The sequence below is a fragment of the Salvelinus sp. IW2-2015 genome, unplaced genomic scaffold, assembly GCF_002910315.2.
Source record: "Salvelinus sp. IW2-2015 unplaced genomic scaffold, ASM291031v2 Un_scaffold1264, whole genome shotgun sequence".
NCBI lineage: Eukaryota > Metazoa > Chordata > Actinopteri > Salmoniformes > Salmonidae > Salvelinus > Salvelinus sp. IW2-2015.
In genome coordinates, this window is record NW_019942806.1 from 272520 (window position 1) to 296907 (window position 24388).

General features: G+C 42.7%; 1 protein-coding gene across 1 annotated transcript in view; it reads right to left on the minus strand.

Moving 5' to 3' along the window:
* Nucleotides 1–24154, minus strand: part of LOC112070225 (pre-mRNA-processing factor 17) — a 51376-nt gene extending 27222 nt beyond the window's left edge. The window contains exons 1-9 of the mRNA XM_070438883.1: nt 23962–24154; nt 10101–10187; nt 9842–9971; nt 9537–9626; nt 9229–9368; nt 8995–9091; nt 8717–8856; nt 4388–4462; nt 484–529 (exon numbers count right to left, since the gene is read on the minus strand). Of these exons, the coding sequence (XP_070294984.1) occupies nt 484–529; nt 4388–4462; nt 8717–8856; nt 8995–9091; nt 9229–9368; nt 9537–9626; nt 9842–9971; nt 10101–10187; nt 23962–24144 (988 nt within the window). The 5' untranslated portion in view covers nt 24145–24154. The remainder of the gene's footprint in view (nt 1–483; nt 530–4387; nt 4463–8716; nt 8857–8994; nt 9092–9228; nt 9369–9536; nt 9627–9841; nt 9972–10100; nt 10188–23961) is intronic.
* Between the last annotated feature and the right edge of the window lie 234 nt (nt 24155–24388).

The following is a 24388-nucleotide window of genomic DNA, read 5'->3' on the forward strand; positions in this document are numbered from 1 at the left end:
CCCCCACACAATGTTCTGTTCCCCCACACAATGTTCTGTTCCCCCACACAATGTTCTGTTCCCCCACACAATGTTCTGTTCCCCCACACAATGTTATGTTCCGCATCACAATGTTCAGCCTCACAATGTTCAGCCTCACAATGTTCAGCCTCACAATGTTCAGCCTCACGTTCACTCAGCGTTGAATTAGTGTTCAATCTTCATTTAGAGAATGCAGCTATAGGCAGAAACAGTGTAATCAGATCTGCCAAGGGAGAGGTATGACGGATTGCAATCTAACTAAGTTGTACTAGTGGATAGATTGAATATTGATTAAGAAACACAATTGGTTTTGTATACCCTTAAGAGATGACAGCACTTAGACTTGTTAGTGGTTTCAGCTAAGGTCTTATCCTCTTAATCCAATGGGCATTGGAATCCTTGTAGCACAACATGAATAACAGAAACAGAGTGCCAAACAGGAAACAGACTTAGTCCACTTACCGATAAACGTCCGTACGCACCTCCTCTCATTATACACCTCCCACAACTGAGGAGAGAGGAATGAGAGAAGATTAATACAGATTCTGCCAAAAACACTGTGACCCTTTGACAAGCGTTGACCAGCACGGGTCAGTGTCTCAAGCACCAGTCCCACTGGTAAACAGTGAGGGTCTCATCAGAAACCAGCACAGGGCTCATCTGAGACAGTTAAGTCCTAATTAAAAACCAATAGGCCCCTGATTCTACCAGGAACACGCAGAGAGGAAGAGAGACCAAAGACATGTTTCTTTCTAAGTCCACAGGATAGAATCACTCTCAGCTAAGCCAAGGAGAGAGAAATGGAAAGATAAAGAGAGAAATGGAAAGATAAAGAGAAGGAACAGAGGGAAAGAGAAGAGGCTCCTTCTTCAAAACACAAGTTAGTTTGTCTCAGTCAAGGCGGGAGAAAAGACAGATAGAGCAGAGAGAGATTGTTTAACTTAATATGAAAAAAATATCATGCTGAGGAAAGGGGAAATGAGAAGAGCTACAGCAGAAGATATAAATAACCCAGTACTAAATCCCCGCCTCAGTGAGGACTTAATGGTGTGTCAGCGTGGCAGGTGTGTCAGGAGCGTGTCAGCGTGGCAGGAGCGTATCAGCGTGGCAGGTGTGTCAGGAGCGTGTCAGCGTGGCAGGAGCATGTCAGCGTGGCAGGACCTGCCAACCCTGTCCAAGTTTTTAGAGTACCAGACGCTCACGGCAAATTGGAGATTAAACTTGCGCAAATAGCACATGCCGAATTGGGGTTCTTTCCCCCGTACGCACGCTGTTTGAGTCTGATCGCAATTATAGAATTGTACCAAATCAAATCAATTCCATTACATGGACAGTGTAGAATGGAAATAATTATCTGTAACGTTTTTCTTTGCAAATTGCCCCAAGTTTAGTCTCTATAGTAGAAGAACGCTTGTCACCTCTCAAACAGGGCCAATCACCAGGGCCAGCTCACAAGTATTGGCTTTTTAAACACAGTTCCTAATCAACACTAAAAGCAAAATCATTTTGAAAACATAAAAACAAAAACAAATGATCGCATCGACAGACCGCAAACTGGTTACACAAACCTTAAGTAGGCTACCGCAAAGGGAATCTGACCGCTGTTCAGTAGGCTACCGCAAAGGGAATCTGACCGCTGTTCAGTAGGCTACCGCAAACGGGCAATCTGACGCTGTTCAGTAGGCTACCGCAAAGGGAATCGACCGCTGTCAGTAGGCTACCGCAAAGGGAATCGACCGCTGATCAGTAGGCTACCGCAAAGGGAATCTGAACGCTGTTCAGTAGGCTACCGCAAAGGGAATCGGACCGCTGTTCAGTAGGCTACCGCAAAGGGAATCTGACCGCTGTTCAGTAGGCTACGCAAAGGAAATCTGACCGCTGTTCAGTAGGCTACCGCAAAGGGAATCTGACCGCTGTTCAGTAGGCTACCGCAAAGGAATCGGACGCTGTTCAGTAGGCTACCCAAAGGGAATCGACCGCTGTTCGTAGGCACCGCAAAGGGAACGGACCGCTGTTCAGTAGGCTACCGCAAGGGAATCTGAACGCTGTCAGTAGGCTACCGCAAAGGGAATCTGACCGCTGTTCAGTAGGCTACCGCAAAGGGAATCTGACCGCTGTTCAGTAGGCTACCGCAAAGGGAATCTGACCGCTGTTCAGTAGGCTACCGCAAAGGGAATCTGACCGCTGTTCAGTAGGCTACCGCAAAGGGATCTGACCGCTGTTCAGTAGGCTACCGCAAAGGGAATCTGAACGCTGTTCAGTAGGCTACCGCAAAGGGAATCTGCCCGCTGTTCAGTAGCTACCGCAAAGGGAATCTGACCGCTGTTCAGTAGGCTACCGCAAAGGGAATCTGAACGCTGTTCAGTAGGCTACCGCAAGGGAATCTGAACGCTGTTCGCTAGGCTACCGCAAAGGGAATCTGAACGCTGTTCAGTAGGCTACCGCAAAGGGAATCTGAACGCTGTTCGTAGGCTACCGCAAGGGAATCTGAACGCTGTTCAGTAGGCTACCGCAAAGGGAATCTGAACGCTGTTCAGTAGGCTACCGCAAAGGGAATCTGAACGCTGTTCGTAGGCTACCGCAAAGGGAATCTGAACGCTGTTCAGTAGGCTACCGCAAAGGGAATCTGAACGCTGTTCAGTAGGCTACCGCAAAGGGATCTGAACGCTGTTCAGTAGGCTACCGCAAAGGGAATCTGAACGCTGTTCGCTAGGCTACCGCAAAGGGAATCTGAACGCTTTCGCTAGGCTACCGCAAAGGGAATCTGAAGCTGTTCAGTAGGCTACCGCAAAGGAATCTGAACGCTGTTCAGTAGGCTACCGCAAAGGAATCTGACGCTGTTCAGTAGGCTACCGCATGAGGGATATCTGAACGCTGTTCAGTAGGCTACCGCAAAGGGAATCTGACCGCTGTTCAGTAGCTACCGCAAAGGGAATCTGAACGCTGTCAGTAGGCTACCGCAAAGGGAATCTGACCGCTGTTCAGTAGGCTACCGCAAAGGGAATCTGACCGCTGTTCAGTAGGCTACCGCAAAGGGAATCTGAACGCTGTTCAGTAGGCTACCGCAAAGGGAATCTGAACGCTGTTCGCTAGCTACCGCAAAGGAATCTGAACGCTGTTCAGTAGGCTACCGCAAGGGAATCTGAACGCTGTTCAAGTAGGCTACCGCAAAGGAATCTGAACGCTGTTCAGTAGGCTACCGCAAAGGGAATCTGAACGCTGTTCAGTAGGCTACCGCAAAGGGAATCTGAACGCTGTTCGCTAGGCTACCGCAAAGGGAATCTGAACGCTGTTCATAGGCTACGCAAAGGGAATCTGAACGCTGTTCAGTAGGCTACCGCAAAGGGAATCTGAACGCTGTTCAGTAGGCTACCGCAAAGGGAATCTGAACGCTGTTCGCTAGGCTACCGCAAAGGGAATCTGAACGCGTTTGCGCTAGGCTACCGCAAAGGGAATCTGAACGCTGTTGTAGGCTACCGCAAAGGGAATCTGAACGCTGTTCAGTAGGCTACGCAAAGGGATCTGAACGCTGTTCAGCTAGGCTCCCGCACAGGAACTGGAACGCTGTTCGCTAGGCTACCGCAAAGGGAATCTGAACGCTGTTCGCTAGGCTACCGCAAAGGGAATCTGAACGCTGTTCGCTAGAAGAGTCCGCTGTTTCAGCCTACATAATGTACCCATTGGATTTCTTTGCAGCGCATACATCACTTCAGATTTTAGAATTGATAAAATCTCAAATCTAGTGCCACGGCATTTTAGAAGCATTGCCTCTAGAGCTAATACCGGACACTCATTCATTATTCATCGCACAGTCTTCTAAACTCCCCACTCCATTTAATGCAAAGATGTTTATATTTATTTGAGATTATACTTCTGTAATGCTTTTTGTGACGTGGATCATAATTACAGTTACAGTCTCAGGTTGCGTGATCCTCGTAATGTTACGTGGAAAATACAACTAATGGGAGGCAGAATTAAATGTATATCACACTCGCACAAATGCGACCAGTTATTTTTCGTATTTGCGTTTAATTTCTTTCACTAGCAAATGCGAGTGAACTGCTGGCACTTTAGAGCCCACTGAATGTCCAGCTTATGTTCGCTAATGTTAGCTTGAATCAATTAGTGTTCACCTTTCCACAACATACGAGAAGGGATTTGTCCATGTGTTTACAAAAGTTTTTTTATTTTAATTATATATATTTTAAAAATCAGGCCCTATTCATTTCTGCGTACTTTTAACTCGGATCTCGTACCTGCGTACATGGACAGAGAATTGCGTAGTTGATACGCAAAATGCGTGCATGCTGGCAGGTCTGGTGTCAGCGTGGCGGGAGTGTGTCCGCGTGGCAGGAGCGTTCCTTACCTTGATCTTACAGTCCATAGAGCAGGAGAGCAGCAGGTGACCTGATACAGGAAACAGACGGATAGCACTGACCCCCTGCAGAGAGAGAGAGGGGTTAATGAGTGGACATAATATAATAATCTGCCTGTCTATGAGCACAGAGGTATGTATGGTATTGCTATAAATCCTCTTATATAGAAGGCTAATTGTCTGAAGGAATTAGATAAGGAGAGATGAGAGCAAGGTAAGGAGCATTCAGCACAGCAGTAGTATTATACAATAGTAACATAACCCTATACCATCTTATAGAACTCTTAAAGTGGAACTGAAAGCATTTTAGCAACATGAAATCTGTATAAATCTGTTCATATACACCCCCAGAAAGAATGTGACACCTTTAAAATAAAATAAAATCTGACAAGCGAGCACTTAGATATGGTAATTGTCAGGTTTTCATAAATTCTTAGAATGTTTTGGAAATACGTATACTAAGGCATTTGTGAACATTTCATAGCAATATAGAAAGTGGCGGTGCATTCGTACATTTAATAGACACTGCAGTGAATAAAACATCTGTCTCGTCCAGGACCAGTCTACACCAACCAGTGCGCTATAGCAAATCAGAGATAAAGTAGGCCTTTATACAAACAAGTAATTTGCCACACGGGCCTGCCATCATTCACTTTGAACCTTACTGTGTGTTTACAGGCAGTAGCAACAGCACGACTTTAGACCATTGGAAACCATTCACCAAAAGACCCAAAATTCATCTAAATGATTTCTGCAAATATCTGAAGACCACGGGAGTCCTCTTACATTTGGGAACTTTACAGTCCTATTGATCAAACAACCATGGTAAGGTAGGCTCTCTTTCCCTCAGTTATGCACATCAACAACTAATGCTAGCCAGCAAAATTTCAGCTAGTTGGCCATCAAAATTGCGCTGATAAACGATGGGGAGTTGTAGCCTATTCGGGCTTTCTGCAACTTGCCTGCCAATGCATGCTTGTTCCAACCAAGCACCCGAGCTAACTGGCTAAAGTGTCCGTTCGTCCACAATATTGAGTAATTGAAACTGAAACAGTGCATGCCGAATGGAGGCAGCAAACAATGTAGCAGGCCAGCTGTGATTTACAACCTGATAGTAATATTTTTTGGACTCCAAAGAAATGTATTAGTGAATTATATTAATCATGCATTGAACTGCATCCATCTATTCAGACAACAATGTCTTAGTGTACGTCATGGAACATTGAGTCAAATAGAAACTATTTTTAAAACCTCTTATAAAGTTGGTTTTGTAGCATAAACTGGGAATTTGATATTTTTGACTGATGTGATGATTGTTTGTTTCATATCTGCAAGGTAGTTAACGCTGTCAGTTCCACTTTAACAGCACAGGTGTCAAACTCATTCCACGGAGGGCCGAGTGGCTGAGGGTTTTCACTCCTTCCTTGTACTTGATTGGCAAATTAAGGTCACTGATTAGTAAAGAACTCCCCCCACCTGATTGTCTAGGTCTTAATTGAAAAGAAAAAAGAAAAACCTTCAGACACTAGGCCCTCCATGGAATGAATACGACACCCCTGCTTAACATGGTGTCTTATCTCTTGTCTGTATTCCCACAGAGCCAGAACAATCCTTATTATTATCCATTTTCATAAACAGCAGGTGTTGTGGTACAGTGCAGTTCGACACCACTTAATGAGCAGTAGACCGCTGTGTGTGTGTGTGTGTGTCTTTAATATTTGCCTCTGGTCATAATTATCCCTTGGTCTTCGGGAGTTTGTTAACGTTTCATCAAGGGCACAATCACCCCTCTGGCAACATCAACACCACACTGACACACTGCGTGTGCGCGCACGTGATAATACCCACCAACAACTTGTCTTGGACAGCACTGATCCCCTACCCATCGACAGTTCAGAGAGTGTGTGTGTGAGAGAGAGATTACACTTAGCCTGCCCTATGGCTAGCAGCGCAGCAGTAAGAGGACATCCTCTTTGAATGCTAATTCTATAGAGGCAGATATCAGGCTTTCATGCCTTGCTGCACACTCATTTGTACCAAGACATTGCTCATGGCATCCACCGTGCAGGATATTTCTCAAATCCCAATGATGTTAACAGAACACGTCGCTAAACTATCAAACCATCTACCAGCCTCTCCATCCACTATCTTTCCACCACAAGCCCACTAGCATGCTTCTTTTTTTAATCATCCCTCCAGCTTTTCAATTAGGCTCTTGGTATGCAACTGTTCCAGTATGAGTGGGATGGAAGCCCTGTTCATTTAAGGCCTTTGCGATTCCCCCCTCTCTCGCTACTGCAGACAGACAGAACCAAAGGCCTGATCACATATTCTCCACACTCCGTCTGCTGAACCAGCACTTTCTTCCTCTCCATCTGTCGCTCATACACATTTCCCCCATGTAAGGATGACGGACACTGTAAAGTGTGTATCAGTCATCCAATAGCTAACCCAACGTGACCGAAGATGAGTGTTCCCTCACTCACCTGAATCCAGTGTTTCCCCTATATGCATTTGCTAAATTGCGGCTGCCACTGCATTATGTAGACGTATAGATATATGCCCCAGGAAGATCCCACCACAACCCCCGCAGGAAGACCCCCCACTTACAGTTGAAGTCGGAAGTTTACATACACCTTAGCCAAATACATTTAAACTCAGTTTTCACAATTCCTGACGTTTAATCCTAGGAAGAATTCCCTGTCTTAGGTCAGTTAGGATCACCACTTTATTTTAAGAATGTGAAATGTCAGAATAATAGTAGAGAGATTTATATATTTCAGCTTTATTTCTTTCATCACATTCCCAGAGGGTCAGAAGTTTACATACACTCAATTAGTATTTGGTAGCATTGCCTTTAAATTGTTTAACTTGGGTCAAACGTTTCAGGTAGCCTTCCACAAGCTTCTCACAATATGTTGGGTGAATTTTGGCCCATTCCTCCTGACAGAGCTGGTGTAACTGAGTCAGATTTGTAGGCCTCCTTGCACACACATGCTTTTTCAGTTCTGCCCACACATTTTCTATAGGATTGAGGGCAGGGCTTTGTGATGGCCACTCCAATACCTTGACTTTGTTGTCCTTAAGCCATTTTGCCACAACTTGGAAGTATGCTTGGGGTCATTGTCCATTTGGAAGACACATTTGCGACCAAGCTTTAACTTCCTGACTGATGTCTTGAGATGTTGCTTCAATATATCCACATAATTGTCCTCCCTCATGATGCCATCTATTTTGTGAAGTGCACCAGTCCCCCATGCAGCAAAGCACCCCCACAACATGATGCTGCCACCCCCGTGCTTCACGGTTGGGATGGTGTTCTTCGGCTTGCAAGCCTCCCCCTTTTTCCTCCAAACATAACAATGGTAATTATGGCCAAAAGGTTCTATTTTTGTTTCATCAGATCAGAGGACATTTCTCCAAAAAGTACGATCTTTGTCCCCATGTGCAGTTGCAAACCGTAGTCTGGCTTTTATATGGCGGTTTTGGAGCAGTGGCTTCTTCCTTGCTGAACGGCCTTTCAGGTAATGTCAACATAGGACTCGTTTTACTGTTGATATAGATACTTTTGTACCTGTTTCCACCAGAAATCTTCACAAGGTTCTTTGCTGTTGTTCTGGGATTGATTTGCACTTTTCGCACCAAAGTACGTTCATCTCTAGGAGACAGAATGCGTCTCCTTCCTGAGTGGTACGACGGCTGCGTGGTCCCATGGTGTTTAAACTTGTGTACTATTGTTTGTTCAGATGAACGTGATACCTTCAGGCGTTTGGAAATTGCTCCCAAGGATGAAACAGACTTGTGGAGGACTACAATTTTTTTTCTGAGGTCTTCGCTGATTTCTTTTGATTTTCCCATGATGTCAAGCAAAGAGGCATTGAGTTTGAAGGTAGGCCTTAAAATACATCCACAGGTACACCTCCAATTGACTCAAATTATGTCAATTAGCCTCTCAGAAGCTTCTAAAGCCATGACATAATTTTCTGGAATTTCCCAAGCTGTTTAAAGGCACAGTCAACTTAGTGTATGTTAACTTCTGACCCACTGGAATTGTGATACAGTGAATTATAAGTGAAATAATCTGTCTGTAAACAATTGTTGGAAAAATTACTTGTGTCATGCACAAAGTAGATGTCCTAACCGACTCGCCAAAACTATAGTTTGTTAACAAGAAATGTGTGGAGTGGTTGAAAAACGAGTTTTAATGACTCCAACCTAAGTGTATGTAAACTTCCGACTTCAACTGTAACTCTTAGGGCAAATCTTATGGCAAATCCTAGGGCAAACACTGGAGTCCGAAGGTGTCCACTGACAACTCACCTTGGTGTGTCCAGTCCAGACGTGGATCTGTTTCTTGGGCAGGTAACACTTGTCTGGTATGTCTGCAGTACGCAGGTTAATACCCACGTCTTGGGGTACGTGGAGGTAAGACCTCCCTTGGTAGTCATACGCGTCTTTAACTGGAGACACAGAGGAGATAGTGTATACAGTGAAGACTTCCTACATACAGGGTTGCAGCAAATGTTCTTCTCATCTGAGTGAATGCTGAACAGTTCAGTTATGTAATTAGTAACGGTTGAGATGAGTGTGTTAGTTACCATGGAGAATGGTCTTCTCCTCCGCCGGAGCCTCTTCCTCATTCCTTCCCTTCTTCTGTCTCTTGGCTGTGATCTCATCCAGCTCCTTCTGTTCCTCCTACAGACCAAATCAGCAGACAACAATCAGTTAGAACCATCTCTTTACAGGAGGAAAAACGGTTAAGTCTAAAACACGCTCCTATATAATACAAGCATCCATATTGCTTTGAGGAACTTCAATTATTGATTGATTACCTCTGATGGTTTGGCGCCGTCCTTTTCGTCCACGTATTTCGCCCAGGGCCCAAGGTAATTGTCAATGTCATCCGATTCACCTCCTTGCACCTTTTTCCTCTTGTCATGTTTTTTTGGGCCAACCTCAAACACAGTCAATCCTACGAGAGGAGAAACACAAGAGAAACTGTTACACTATGCTCTTTCTTTCACAAGGTTTTATGGAGAACAATGACTACAACAGCTTTCCATTAAGTTTCAAAACATCCCTCTTACCGGCTAGCAATGCACCCCAAGCAAAACACAAATAGTAGGAAATGAAGCATTACCTTTCTTTTTCTCTGCCTCATCCACCGCACCAATGTAGCTATTGGAGGAATTCTGGCTTGTTGTGTCCACAGATGGATCCAGAGCATAGCCTGAAAGCAAAAGCGAATGACAAGTGAATAAAATAACCAAGATGCTAAATTACCTTAAAGCCCCAAAACGTTAGATTCAAGGTGAAAGGAAGGTTAACCTCTTCACTAGACCTTATTCACAGTTGAACATTCTATCATAGACAATGGCCGTGGTGTGAATAAGGTCTATACTGGTCACATAGGCTACAGTCCCAGACACTCCTACACTAACTTACCAAAGGTGGAGAAGGTCCTCCTCTGCTGTTCAAACATGAAGTCATTGACGTGAGCAGGCTCTGCATAGCCAGACAGCATATTCCTGGGAGCAGCCATCTGTTGACTTCTATATGGGTTGACAGGTCCAAACTTGGAGAAAAGAAACATGTAAGAGTGAACACAGTGCAAAATAGATGTTATGTGGATACAGTTAGGTAGGTACATTCATTCAAATGATGTACGGCAGTTTGAGTAAAATGTTACTATGAAACATTTTACCTCTGGTGCAAACAGGGTTTCATATGTGGGGTTGTAGGTGACCTCTTTGAGAGAGGGGTCCAGATGCACACCAGTCTCCACAGCCTCCTGTTGGGGAGAAGAAACTTGACAGGTTTTCTACTGCTCATCATTTTGGTCAGTCATCAGGCTATGAAGGCACTTGAGTTAAAGGGGCTTGATGTTAGTTGTCACACACCTATCCTGGGGTGCGTTCTGTTCATTAAAAACTTCTTAGGGATAGGGGGCAGTATTCGGAAGTTTGGATGACTGAGGTGCCCAAAGTAAACTGCCTGTTACTCAGGCCCAGAAGCTAGGATATGCATATGCATGGTAGTATTGGATAGAAAACAATCTAGCGTTTCTAAAACTGTTAAAATAACGTCTGTGAGTATAACAGAAATTATTTAGCAGGCGAAACCCCGAGGACAATCCATCCAGGAAAAATATTTTTTGGGGTCATTGGATTTTTCAATGCTTTTCTATGGGGAAGCCGAATTATTAGGACCCAGATTGCAGTTCCTATGGCTTCCACTAGATGTCAACAGTCTTAAGAAATTGTTCGATGTTTTGTTTTTTGAAAAATGAAGAAGTAGTCATAGTCTTTCTAAGTGTCACTCAGTTGGACGCTAGTCTTTTGGTGCGTGTGAATGAGAGCGTGCTCCTCGTTTTTCTCCGGTTTTGGAAACAGTTTATTCCATCTTAAATTTAATCGATTATTTACATTTTAGGGTACCTGAGGTTGGATTAGAAACGTTGTTTGAAATGTTTGTACCAAGTTTACAGGTAACTTATTAGATCCTTTGTAGGCATGTTGGGCGAGTTGGAACCGGTGTGTTTCTGAATCAAACACGCCAAATAAACTGATATTTTTGGGATATAAAGAAGGACTTTATCGAACAAAACGACCATTCCTTGTGTAACTGAGACCTTTGGGATTGCAAAAAGATGAAGATCTTCAAAGGTAAGCGATTTATTTTATCGCTATTTCTGACTTTCGTGATGCATCTGTTTGGTTGGAAAATGTTTTTCATGCTTTTGTATGCGGGGCGCTGTCCTCAGATAAACCGCATGGTATGCTTTCGCCGTAAAGCCTTTTGAAATCTGCGGCTGGATTAACAAGAAGTTAATCTTTAAGCCGATGTATAACACTTGTATTTTTTATGAATGTTTATTATGACTATTTCTGTATTTTGAATTTGGCACATTGCAATTACACCGGATGTTGTCGAGGTGGGTCGCCTGCGCCAGAAAGGTTAAACGTTTTGCTAAGTTGCGCGATGGCTGTGTACTGAACAACATGTTTCCTCCAAACATAGCGCACTGTTCTTCACCAGTTTGAGGTGTGTTTGCTTCCGTTTGGTGGGTGTAGCCTGATCAATATGGGTGTGAGCATTTATTGGTGAGCATTTTTTTATTTTTTATATATACAAATTTAAAAAAGGCAAAATCTCATGCAGCCCACCGTAGACAATTGCCCCCTGGGCCGCGATAGTCACAATGTTCTTCAACTTGTCGTTCAAAACAGTACTGTTTCCAATGAATCAAACTTTACATACCATTGTGTTCTGTTAAGGGCGGCCCAGGTTGATTTTAAATATAAACTCATTACCTACCTTGCTAAGAAATCAGCCAGCTTGATCCAATATACACTGCTCAAAAAAATAAAGGGAACACTAAAATAACACATCCTAGATCTGAATGAATGAAATATTCTTATTAAATACTTTTTTCTTTACATAGTTGAATGTGCTGACAACAAAATCACACAAAACTTAAATGGAAATCAAATGTATCAACCCATGGAGGTCTGGATTTGGAGTCACACTCAAAATTAAAGTGGAAAACCACACTACAGGCTGATCCAACTTTGATGTAATGTCCTTAAAACAAGTCAAAATGAGGCTCAGTAGTGTGTGGCCTCCACGTGCCTGTATGACCTCCCTACAACGCCTGGGCATGCTCCTGATGAGGTGGCGGATGGTCTCCTGAGGGATCTCCTCCCAGACCTGGACTAAAGCATCCTCCAACTCCTGGACAGTCTGTGGTGCAACGTGGCGTTGGTGGATGGAGCGAGACATGATGTCCCAGATGTGCTCAATTGGATTCAGGTCTGGGGAACAGGCGGTCCATAGCATCAATGCCTTCCTCTTGCAGGAACTGCTGACACACTCCAGCCACATGAGGTCTAGCATTGTCTTGCATTAGGAGGAACCCAGGGCCAACCGCACCAGCATATGATCTCACAAGGGGTCTGAGGATCTCATCTCGGTACCTAATGGCAGTCAGGCTACCTCTGGCGAGCACATGGAGGGCTGTGCGGCCCCCCAAAGAAATGCCACCCCACACCATGACTGACCCACCGCCAAACCGGTCATGCTGGAGGATGTTGCAGGCAGCAGAACGTTCTCCACGGCGTCTCCAGACTCTGTCACGTGCTCAGTGTGAACCTGATTTCATCTGTGAAGAGCACAGGGCGCCAGTGGCGAATTTGCCAATCTTGGTGTTGTCTGGCAAATGCCAAACGTCCGGCACGGTATTGGGCTGTAAGCACAACCCCCACCTGTGGAGGTCGGGCCCTCATACCACCCTCATGGAGTCTGTTTCTGACCGTTTGAGCAGACACATGCACATTTGTGGCCTGCTGGAGGTCATTTTGCAGGGCTCTGGCAGTGCTCCTCCTTGCACAAAGGCGGAGGTAGCGGTCCTGCTGCTGGGTTGTTGCCCTCCTACGGCCTCCTCCACGTCTCCTGATGTACTGGCCTGTCTCCTGGTAGCGCCTCCATGCTCTGGACACTACGCTGACAGACACAGCAATTAGGGTTCAGGGCCTTGCTGAAGGGCACCGACAAATTTTTCACCTAGTCGGCTCGGGGATTTGAACCAGCAACTTTTTGGTTACTGACCCGACGCTCTTAACCGCTAGGCTACCTGCCGCCTAGTCGTCAAACTTTAGCCTATACAGTACATGTAGGCTATCTTGCTGTTGTGTGTAAATTTAATTGGAAAGCAATATTTATAATAGATTAGGCCGTATAGGCTATCCTATAACTATAACATGAGCGGCTGTAATTCACCTCAAGCATCTTCATATGCCGCGCGGTCTCATTTCATTTGTTGTCCAGCTGAAATGCTGATAAAAGCATTGAAGGCCACTATTCAGCTCTCTACACAAAATCCGCAGGACATATAGCAGATTGAGGTAAGACAGCTATCTATTTTGATACGTGACATAGCATGATACGTGATACGTAGCATTTTCAGATTGATGTATGCTTTCATATTCAATGTTAAATAGAATTTTTTATGATTTCCCACCAAAAGTGTAGTTTTGTGACATCTCAACTAGTGTTACAAAGGGCTGAAAATTTTCCATGGGAAATTAAGCCCGGGAATTTTGCTTAAATTCATAAATTAAGTTAGCTTATAACATTGAACATTTATTTATTTTTTATACTTATTGTAGGAGCACAAATAAAGTACAAATAAAGTAAAATAAAAGAACAACAAAAAAGATCTGGCAGTTACAGCGCACTTCATACCTTCATCATCATATTAGTTACATACATTGGCATCTTTGAATTAGACCTTTTCCAAGTACAAAACCCATTTTTCCCAGTATTCCTGACCTCTCTCCTGTTGAGTTCTTAAAGCAAAAGGTCATATGCTCCATGTGGTGTATTTCTTCTACAATGTCTATCCATTGTGTCACTGTGGGAGGTTCTTTTTGTAGCCATTTCCTAGTGATAGCCTTTTTACTGGCTGCCAGTAGGACCTTCAAGAGGTACTTTTCTCTATTGTGTAAGTTATCAGGTATTTCACCCATGTACAAAGAAATGAATGTTTGTTCTATGTCAAATCCAATTATTTTTCCAATGTTAGATCTTATTTCTCCCCAGTAAGTTTCGATTGCGGGGCAGGACCAAAAGATATGAGAGTGGTCCGCCCTCAATAGACCGCATTCTCTTTAACAAGGGTGTTATGAAGAAACGTATAACATTCTTCCAACAGAATTCTCTCCATGACCTTGAGTTGGTGGAGCTTTGTTGAGTCTCTAATATGTTCAACCATGTTTCATCASTTATTTCAATGTTAAGTTCCTCCTCCCATTTCTTTTTAATATAGTTTGTAGAATGTTTCTTTGAGGATTGAATACCCAAGTAGAGATTTGAAATCGTTTTTTTTGTTACCCCAAGTTGTATGCGTTAGTGAATACTTGGATTAATTTTGGAGGTGCTCGAGGGTCAGTCACTTTTATCTCCCTTAAGAAATAGTGTCGGACTTGTAGGTATCTGTAAAAATCTTGTTTATCCAAGCCATGTTTTTTTACTTAGGTCCTGGAAGTTATCTAGGTTCCCATTCCTTATAATTGTACTGAATGATGTGATGCCTTTCTGCGTCCATTGTTTAAATCTGCTGTCCTGAGTTGCAGGGATGAAGCTGGGGTCATATGCGGGCCAACTCAGCAGTTTGATCTCTCTGTCTAAATTATTTTGCTTAACTACCCTAAACCATGTCTTCAGAGAGAAATTAATCCACTGATTTTGTCTATTGTATATTTCTTTTACCATGTCCTTATTTCCCAAAACTGACTGTATGGGTATCTCTGTCAAAGTAGTCTCGATGTCTTGCCATTTGGATTCGTATTCTGAATTGCACCAACAAACCAGAGGTCTCAATTGGGCTGACACATAATAATCTTTTAGGATTGGTAAGGCCATACCCCCACAGTTTTTTGGTAATTGTAATGTTGTATATCTAGTTCTTGGTCTCTTACTGTTCCAGATAAACCTTGATATCCGTTTATTCCATTCCCTAAACTGTTTAGGTGGGATTTCTATGGGCAGTGATTGGAACAAATACAGTAACCTCGGCAGGATGTTCATTTTGATTGTTTCAATTCTACTACTAAGATCTAAGGGAAGTGAGTTCCACCTGTCTAGGTCATCATATATTTCTTGTTGATATGATCGTAATTCATGCTATAAAGTTTGGGTGTATCTTTTGGTAGGTATACTCCAAGATATTTAATGGATGAAGAGGTCCAGGTGAAGTTATACCTGCTCTTCAGCTCTTCCTGTGGGGTATAATTATATACTAGGGCTTGGGTCTTGTGTACGTTAAGCACATACCCTGAATAGAACATCCATCAATCTAGGTACGCTTGAGCCTGGGTCTTTAAGGAATAACAGAACGTCATCAGTATACATGCATATCTTATGTTCACTGTCTCTTATTGTTATTCCCTCTAAGGTTGGGTCCTATCTTATTGCCTGTGCTAATGGTTCGAGGTACAAGGAGAAGAGCGTGGGTGAAAGATTACAGCCTTGTCTTGCCCCTCGCTCTAATTTTATCGTTCTTGTCAAATGTCCATTTATCTTTATTCTAGCGGTCGGACATGAATACAGTGTTTTGATGCACTGTATCACTTCTTTGTTGAAACAAAATCTTTCCATAACTTGGAAGAGGTAATCCCATCCCACTGAATCAAATGATTTTTCTGCATCTAGACTGATTAATATTGCACTTGTCTTATTCTGAGTAATGTGGTCCATGGCATGTAGTGTTCTCCTTATATTGTCCTGTGTCTGCCTATTTTGCATGAAACCAGTTTGATCTCCGTCAATCAATTCTGGGATTATGTTCTCCATTCTTTTGGCTATTATTGATGCATATAGTTTATAATCTGTGTTAAGAATTGCGATAAGAAATAATGCAGTTCATATAGACCTATCTTTACCCTCTTTTGGGATTACAGATATGATGGCCTCTCTCCATGACGGTGGGAGACCCCCCCTCCCTCAGAGTCCAGTTAAAACAGGCCTTAAGTAGAGGTGCTAATTGTTCTCTGAAGGTCTTGAACCATTCTGAAGGGAAGCCATCAGTCCCTGGAGACTTGTTGACTTTTTGTTGAGATAATGCTTTATTCATTTCTTCGGTGGATATTTCTAAAGTTAGTCTATCATTTTTCTCTGTCCCAATTGAGGGGAGATCAAGTGAGTTCAAAACGTGCTCTATTGTCTGTGCGTCTGCCTTCTCTGGTTGCTTGTACAGATTTGTGTAATATGATTCAAATGCATTCTGTATTTCATCTAATTTGCATGTGATCTTTTTGTTTTGGGGTCTTTTATTTTGAAAATTGTATTCTGTGTTTGTTGTTTCCTGAGTCTCCATGCTAGTAATTTGGTTGCCTTTGAGCCTGCTTCATAATATAGTTGTTTCAGGAACCTAAGCTTTTTCTCTACAAATCTGGTCAATTTCCTGTTTTACCTTTTGAATCTCTCGTAATATAAGAGGGTCTTTGTATTGACTATGAGATCGTTCTAAGATTCTTAGGGTTTCCTGTAATTTCAGCAGTTTCTGTGCTTTAATCTTTTTCTTGAGAGATGATGTGGCTATGATCTTTCCTCTAATAACCGCCTTAGCTGCATCCCACAATATAGCAGGAGATACTTCCCCGTTATCATTATTCTCCAGATAGATGTTCAATTCTGTCTTTATTGATTCCTTGAATGCTGGATCATTCAGCATGCTTGTATTAAGTCTCCATGTAGTATTTCTTGGTTTGCTATCAAGGTGTAGAGTGAGGTAAACTCCATTATGATCTGATAAGTCGCTCTGCCCGATCCTACAATCCTTAAGCCTGTGTCTATCTGCACTGTACATAAAAAAGTAGTCTAACCTGGAGTATTCAGTGTGGCGGGCTGAGTAAAAAGTATATTCCTTATCGGTCTTGTGGGTGTCACGCCRTACATCGAGCAGTCCTAGATCCTGCAGTATCCTATTGATCTTTTTGGCAACTAGGCTCATTTTCCTATTTTGATTTGTGCTGTCCAAATTTGAGTTTAGAATTGTGTTAAAATCCCCTCCACAGATAAGAGTGCCAGTGGTTTCTGTGGCAATTAAATCAAACACCTTCCCATAGAAGACCATGTCACTCCCTGGGGGTGCGTATACATTAAATAATGTAACTTCCTTGTTATCCAGTTTACATTTACATTTTACATTTACATTTAACAAGTATAAATCTACCCTCCTTGTCTTTTATTTCTGACATAAAGTCAAAATTAACTGAATTTGGGATCAAGATTGCAACTCCCCTTCTAACCATTTTGTAAAAAAAAAAAAAAAGTGTTCCTATATCCCATTTTCTTGAGTTTCTCGTGTTCAGGTGTGGATAAGTGAGTTTCCTGCCAGAATAGTATGTCACCTCTCTCCCGTTTCATCTTTGCTATTACCTTACTTCTCTTGATGGCACTCCCCAGTCCGTTTACATTGAGACTTATGACCTTAAATTCCCGATGATGCATCGATATAAAAAATAAAAAAACTGTGCACCATATCTGCCTGCTTATCATGACCCTAAAAATGAACGAAAAATCAAGAACGATAATAAAGTAAACCAAAGTGGGAAAATACTTTGCTATTTGGACTCCCATGTCAGAGGACGGTCTCTTGCCTCTGGGGTTTGAGGGGATGAGCCTGTCCGCAGGATGGGCCCCTCACTCAGATATGAAAATGCGTGACGTAGTCACAAACAAGACCTGGTGGAACCGAAAATAATAAGGGCGCCAATTTCGTCACTTATACACATCGGTTAGTTACAAGTTAAAACTATATCGGTCATGCGTGCATATCATGAATAGTCCCCTTGTTATGCCCTTCTGTCGCCCCGTTGTCAATGTGTCATTAATCCTTAGCTAATATATATGCTACTTAATGTGTTCATAAAGAACACATGCTTTTTTTGGCTACTCACCCTTGTTCAGCATTGGGGGAAAATAGGGGAGATATTTTATCTATTGCAATGTCAACCGTAACAACCCAAAGTCTTAATAACTGCGGTAACTATAAATTCTGTTAAATCCGATTCAGTGTCTTAAATCTTCCCGTTGGAAATGTCTGAGTCTCTCTCGGATGTGAACGTCCTCTCGCCGAGATGGTTTCCCTCTTTCTCCATGACCCTGCTTGTCAACGATCCATGGGAGAGCCTGCTCGAGTCTTTCCGCTGGTGATGTCGCCTTTCACCTGGCGGTATACTCCACTGGGAAGCCCTTGACTTCAGGTCCTCAGCCGCCTCGTCTGCATGCTCGTATGTAACCGGGCCATTTTTCAGGAATACCCTTCTCTTTAAGTGCTTTCTTAATGGGGGTGTATTCTTTCCTTCTTTTCAGTATCTCTCCCGCGTAGTCATGATCAAAGAACACTCGTTGGCCTTGGAAGTTAACAGGCTTTTTCCAGGTAGCATGTAAGACTTTCTCTTTGACAGAGTTTTAGGAACCGTACTACTATGGATCTTGGTGGGGCGCCGCTGGGGGGGTTTGAGGCCAGAGCTCGGTGTGCTCTCTCCATTCCCAGATCCGTGTCGTCTTCAAGTATGTCCTTGAATCGACCCTCCACCAAGTTAGGCACAGAGTCTTTTTCTGCGCCCTCTACTACGTTATAAAGTCTAATGTTTCGACGTGAGAAACCTTCGAGTTCTGTCACTTTTGCCTGTAGTGCGTGTTGGCTTTTCAGTGACTGTTCCAAGTATTTCCTTGACTGCGAAGTTCCATGTGTCCGTTTCCCCAATGCGCTGTTCTGCGTCCCCCATTCTTGTAGATATGCTGTGAAGTTCTAATTWGTTTTCTTCCAGTTTCTGGTTAATGTCCTTCTTGAACTCATTTAGTTATTTTCTTACATCTTCTCGAAGTTCCTCTCGTAAGCCTGTGAGCGCCTCGCGCAATTCCTCCATCACCTCACGAAATGAGGGTTCTTTTGCTGCTGCTATCTTATTTGCGCTAGCATTAGCCATTTCGGGTTCATTGACGATTATATCTTCTGCTGTCTTGTTACGGGCTGTTGTTGTAGCTCCGCGACCTTTTCCTATTTTCCCCTTTTCCATTTTTTGTAAGTTATTATAATGCTCAGAGTAAATACTTGAATTTGGGGGGGAAATACCCAACCAATGTGCAGTACGAAAAACTAGGTGGCCATTTCCTAAGTTGCGTCACCGGAAGCCCAACATTGAACCTTTTTTTATGGGATACACAAGGCAATTCGAGGTCTTGTGGCATATTTTGGTTCAACTATACTGTTGGGTTCTGAGAATATGAAATACACTTATTCATGTCACTGAGGGAGAGAGGGTAATGTATAACGTTTACATTATGTCAGGATATGTTATTGTTAGCCATCAGGGATCCTATGGGAGGAGAAGAGACACAGTCTGGTACCAGGCACCSTGACAGCCGTGAGTTGGGGAAGAGTGAGCACTTTGGGGTAGAGGTCAGGTCAGATGAAGTGAGGAAGAACAGATATCACCAAGGTTCTGTCTAGCAACATAAATGCATTGGCTGTTCAGATGTGTAGGAGGAGACTCAGCCTAGGAGGAATGGTTAAATGTCAGTGCTTGTGTTAAATATCAGTGCTTGTGTGAAAATGTTTGTCTAATGCAGCTGTATTGATCCTCTGGGAAGAATTAAACTTGGTTAAGCTTTCATAGTGTCCGTAGAGTTTTTACTCTGTGAACTAGAACCTAACAATCCCCAATTCAATGGAAATGCAACCCTCTGCATGCACAGGGATTTCTTCCATCACATGTGCAGCTGATTCTCAAGATCTTGCACACTAATGAGATGCTATTGAGCCCACATTACGACACTGTCTGAGCCAAGGACTACATGCTTTCTGGTACGTTTTGATTACAATACTGGGTGGGGTGAATATATTTGTTAACTATTAAATAGCAGCTTACAGCAAAGTGTGTCTGAATCATTTCTAACTTGTTAACAATTTCTGCTAGTTAGCTTTTGCTACCATGTGGGTTTTAGCTTGCTTGAGCCTGCTAACTGAGGAGTGTTAATTCACCTTTTTCCATACATGTTTCATTTTAAAACATTTAACTTACAAAGGAGTTGTTTAATCTAACTGCTTAACTATTTATCTGTACATGGAATTGTATTTGGGGTTTTTTTACTAATTTTTTCCTAATCTTTACAGGAAAATGCCACAGGCACAATCTGATGTGTGGAGACATTTCACTGCAGCTAATGTAGAAGGAAAAGCTGTGTACATTTGCAAATACTGTGCCAAATCATATGTGAAGAATGCAACAAAGATGCGTAATCATCTGGCCAAGTGCACATAGTTCCCTCTGTGCTCACAACAAGCAACCTCTGACAAAAGTCCCTCTACTTCTATTTGAGGTGAAAATGATGAATCAGACACCTTATCGATAGAAACAGCTCATGGTCCTCCTGTAATCAGAAGTGTTTTTGACTCAATGGAGGAACATAGTCAGAGAAATGCTGAAGAATGACTTGCTAGAGCTGTGTATGCAACTGGTTCAACCCTGATGCTCACAGGCAATGAGTATTGGAAGAGATTTCTGAATGTTCTTCGCCCAGCATACACCCCTCCAACCAGACATGCTTTAGCTACTCATTTGCTGGATGCAGAGTTCAGAGTTCAAGTGAAGGTCAAGCAAATCATAGAGAAGGCAGACTGTATTGCAATCATCTCTGATGGGTAGTCGAATGTTCGTTGGCAAGGAATAATTAACAAAATCATCTCCACCCCTCAACCAGTATTCTACAAGAGCACAGACACAAGGGGCAACAGACACACTGCTCTCTACATTGCAGATGAGCTGAAGGCAGTCAATGACCTTGGACCACAGAAGGTATTTGCACTGGTGACAGACAATGCTGCGAACATGAAGGCTGCTTGGTCTAAAGTGGAGGAGTCCTACCCTCACATCACACCCACAAGAGAGCCAAGGAAATGGTTAGTTATGTGAAGGGTCATTAGTTATAGCAGCAATCTACCTCACCAAGCAAAGTGAGAATAAGAGCACCACATTGAAGCTGCCCAGCAACACCCGTTGGTGTGGTGTTGTCTTCATGTTTGACAGTCTCCTGGAGGGGAAGGAGTCTCTCCAATAAATCGCCATATCAGTCTGCCGATATGGACAGCCCCATCAAGAGGATCCTCCTGGATGATGTATTTTGGGAGAGTGGTAAGCAGTCTGAAACCAATAGCAGTAGCCATTGCACAGATTGAGGGAGACAATGCCAACCTGTCTGATGTTCAGACTCTGCTTGCAGATGTAAGAGAAGAAATCTGTACTGCCCTGACCACTTCACTGTTGCTCCAAGCAGAGGAAACTGCAGTTCTGAAATACATCAAAAAGCAGGAAGACTTCTGCCTGAAGCCCATACACACCACAGTGTACATGTTGGACCCCAAGTATGCTGGCAAGAGCATCCTGTCTGGTGCAGAGATCAACAAGGCCTATGGTGTCATCACTACTGTGTCTCGCCACCTTGGCCTGGATGAGGGCAAGGTTCTTGGCAGTCTGGTGAGGTACGCTTCCAAGCAAGGGCTTTGGGATGGAGATGCAATATGACAGTCATGCCAACATATCTCATCAGGAAGGGGACTTTTGGATCTGAGGCTCTTTCCCCGTTGCCTCCATCATCCTTCAAATCTCACCAACATCAGCCGCCTCAGAGCGCAACTGGTCCTTGTTTGGGAACACACACACCAAAGCACACAACAGGATGACCAATACAAGGGTTGAAAAATTGGTGGTCATCCGGGTAAATTTGAGACTTTTTGAGCCTGACAACGAGCCATCCTCAACAAGATTGGAAAGTGACCGCGAAGATGAGGCCTCAGAGTCTGATGTTCAAGAGGTGGACATTGAGGAGGTCAGGGAGAAGACATGGAAGCATGAGAGGAAGACAACCAAAGCTTTAGATTCTAGACTATCATTTGACAGATGTATGTTGAAAACGTTTTTGGGAGATGCGATGGATCATTGGGGATCATTCAATATTCCCTTTCTTTTGTTGTTCAGTGAAATTATCCCATGTGAAGAGTCAGCTCATTTAATTAAATTCATTAATTAAATTCGTAAATAAATTGTTTTTTTTATTTCTATTGGAAGGATTTAATAATTTGCAATAATGTCTACTCATGATGAAGTAAAAGGTTTATGTTTCTGTCTCCATATGATATGGTAAATACATCCAATGCAAAAAACATCAGATTTAAATGGTATTAATATTAATTTGCGTATTTTTCCGTTAATTCCAATATATTCCTGTTAATTCTCATATAGTCCCGTTAATTCCCACGGAAAGTTTCCACCTCTGAATATTCCCCAAAATGTGCAACGCTAACCTCAACAGAGCTTAAACATAGGCTCATGTTATCCTATGTCTATATATCATATGAGCCTGTGCCTGGATGGACACCCTATAAAAATACATTGCAGGATCATTGTGTAATGGACAAACAAACATGGTTGTTTGAACCTGTCAAGACAGCGATGTGCACCTTCCAATGATCCAATGTGACAGTCTAGACAGGATGAACGGGACAGTGGGAGAAATGTCTGATACTGGGCTTAGGAAACACTTTCTGTAGGCTATTCTTAGAATTACATCTTTGGAGCGTTGTTCACTACCACTTTCCCACTTTGTGACAGTGCCATTGTAAAAATGGCCCGACTGAATAAAATATATCGTAACCTGACAACATTGAGTTAAAGCAATGAAATCCAATGATTTGACCATCCGTAAGACGAGGTGCCACTAGTTTTTAGGGTAATCTACAGTATAGCCTACAATGTTTAAGATATTCTCCTATTTAATCGTATACCCTTGCAAAGACGTGTATGGTTGCTGGATTTCATTAGTAATTGGCACAGAGCGGAGGCGAACGATGTATGCAACAATGGTCATTCGATGTTTTAGAGAATATCTTGCATGTTTACACAATTTAGTACGGTGAGAATACACTAGGCCTACTGCCACATATTTCTTAAGGATATGTAGACTACTGGTGGTATGAGTATTATATCCAAACAATGGTGTACCTCTTATGATCAAATAAGTGTCTATTTTCTATTTTTTTAATTTTATTATTGAACGTGGAATGGCTAATTTACCCACTCCCCTTGACAAGTGCTCCGAATACTCCAATTTACTGTTCCGCTATATATTGGTGCAAAGTTTCTGTTGGTCGGAGTAGACGCGCACTGTGAGATGACATCAAATTAGTAAAATGGTCTTTGGACATGTTTTTAGTGCTGCGCGCCAATGTTTAGCAGAAGCAAATTGGAGCCCAATGACATCCAGCTACATAATTTTATATGGTGTGAGCTGTACTGTTAACTCCGTTTATGGACGAGTCGTCAAGCCTGCGTGTGTAGTTATGGTGAAGCCAGGTGTGATAATAAGGCAGGTGTGTTCTAGGACGGTTAAACTCGTCACTAATCTTTTTAAGGTAAACATCCAAACACACAGTTACTTCAATGCAGCATTTTCTGCACTGTTAGACTATACTTTTTAAATGTTAACATTTAAAGTTGCATTAATCAACATTGGAACATTGGTTTCAATGGTCACCAAATATATATTTTTCATTGGTCTTAATGGAAGTTCTCAAAGATAGTCTTAACTTCTCATTATGTAAACTTCTTCCACTGAAATGATGAATACTTTCAACCTACTAAGCAAGAACATCACATTTCTATTGAAACTTCCTGTTTTAGCTACTTAGTTATAGAAATATTTGGTGAAAGTAATGTAACTCATTGTTCTCTCCATATAATTAGGAATTTAATAGGATCTGTAATGGTTATATATGTGCTTTCACTATCCACCTAACGTTAGTGTAACTAGATAAGTAAAGTTAGCGATTACATTCCAAAGTTGCTTTCTAGGTGACAAGCCGACTCTGGCTGGATAGCACTAGTAGCTAGCTAGTGTTGCGTATATCCCTAGCTAGTTAGCTAGCTATCTAGCGTACATTAGCTAGCTACAATATCTAGCTTAATTAGCAACCAGCTAATCCGCCTCGCTAGCTCGCTTACCTTTACGGCGACCTCAGGAGCTGAATTAAGGAGAGCTAAAGACATTGTTTGCCCAGATTTCAACGGTTGGAGGTGTGCTAGGGCATCAGGGTCAACTTTTTCGGGACTAGCATTAGATTTTGTCTCATTATCTGAATCTGAATCGGTCCCGTACGAAACGAGGGACTCCACGGTGGCAGCCATCTTGGATGTTGTGAATGCCCAACCGGAAATGTCCTAAAAGTAGGTATTTACTTTAAAATCAAATCACATTTTATTTGTAACATGCGCCGAATACAATGGGTGTATGTATACTTTACAGTACCAGATCAATGTGCAGGGTACATGAAAGCAGGGTAAAATGTCTAGGCATCAGGATATGTAATAATAACAGTAAAATAAAGACCAAAGTAGCAGTGTGTGTGTTGTGTTGTGTCGGTTTGTTTGT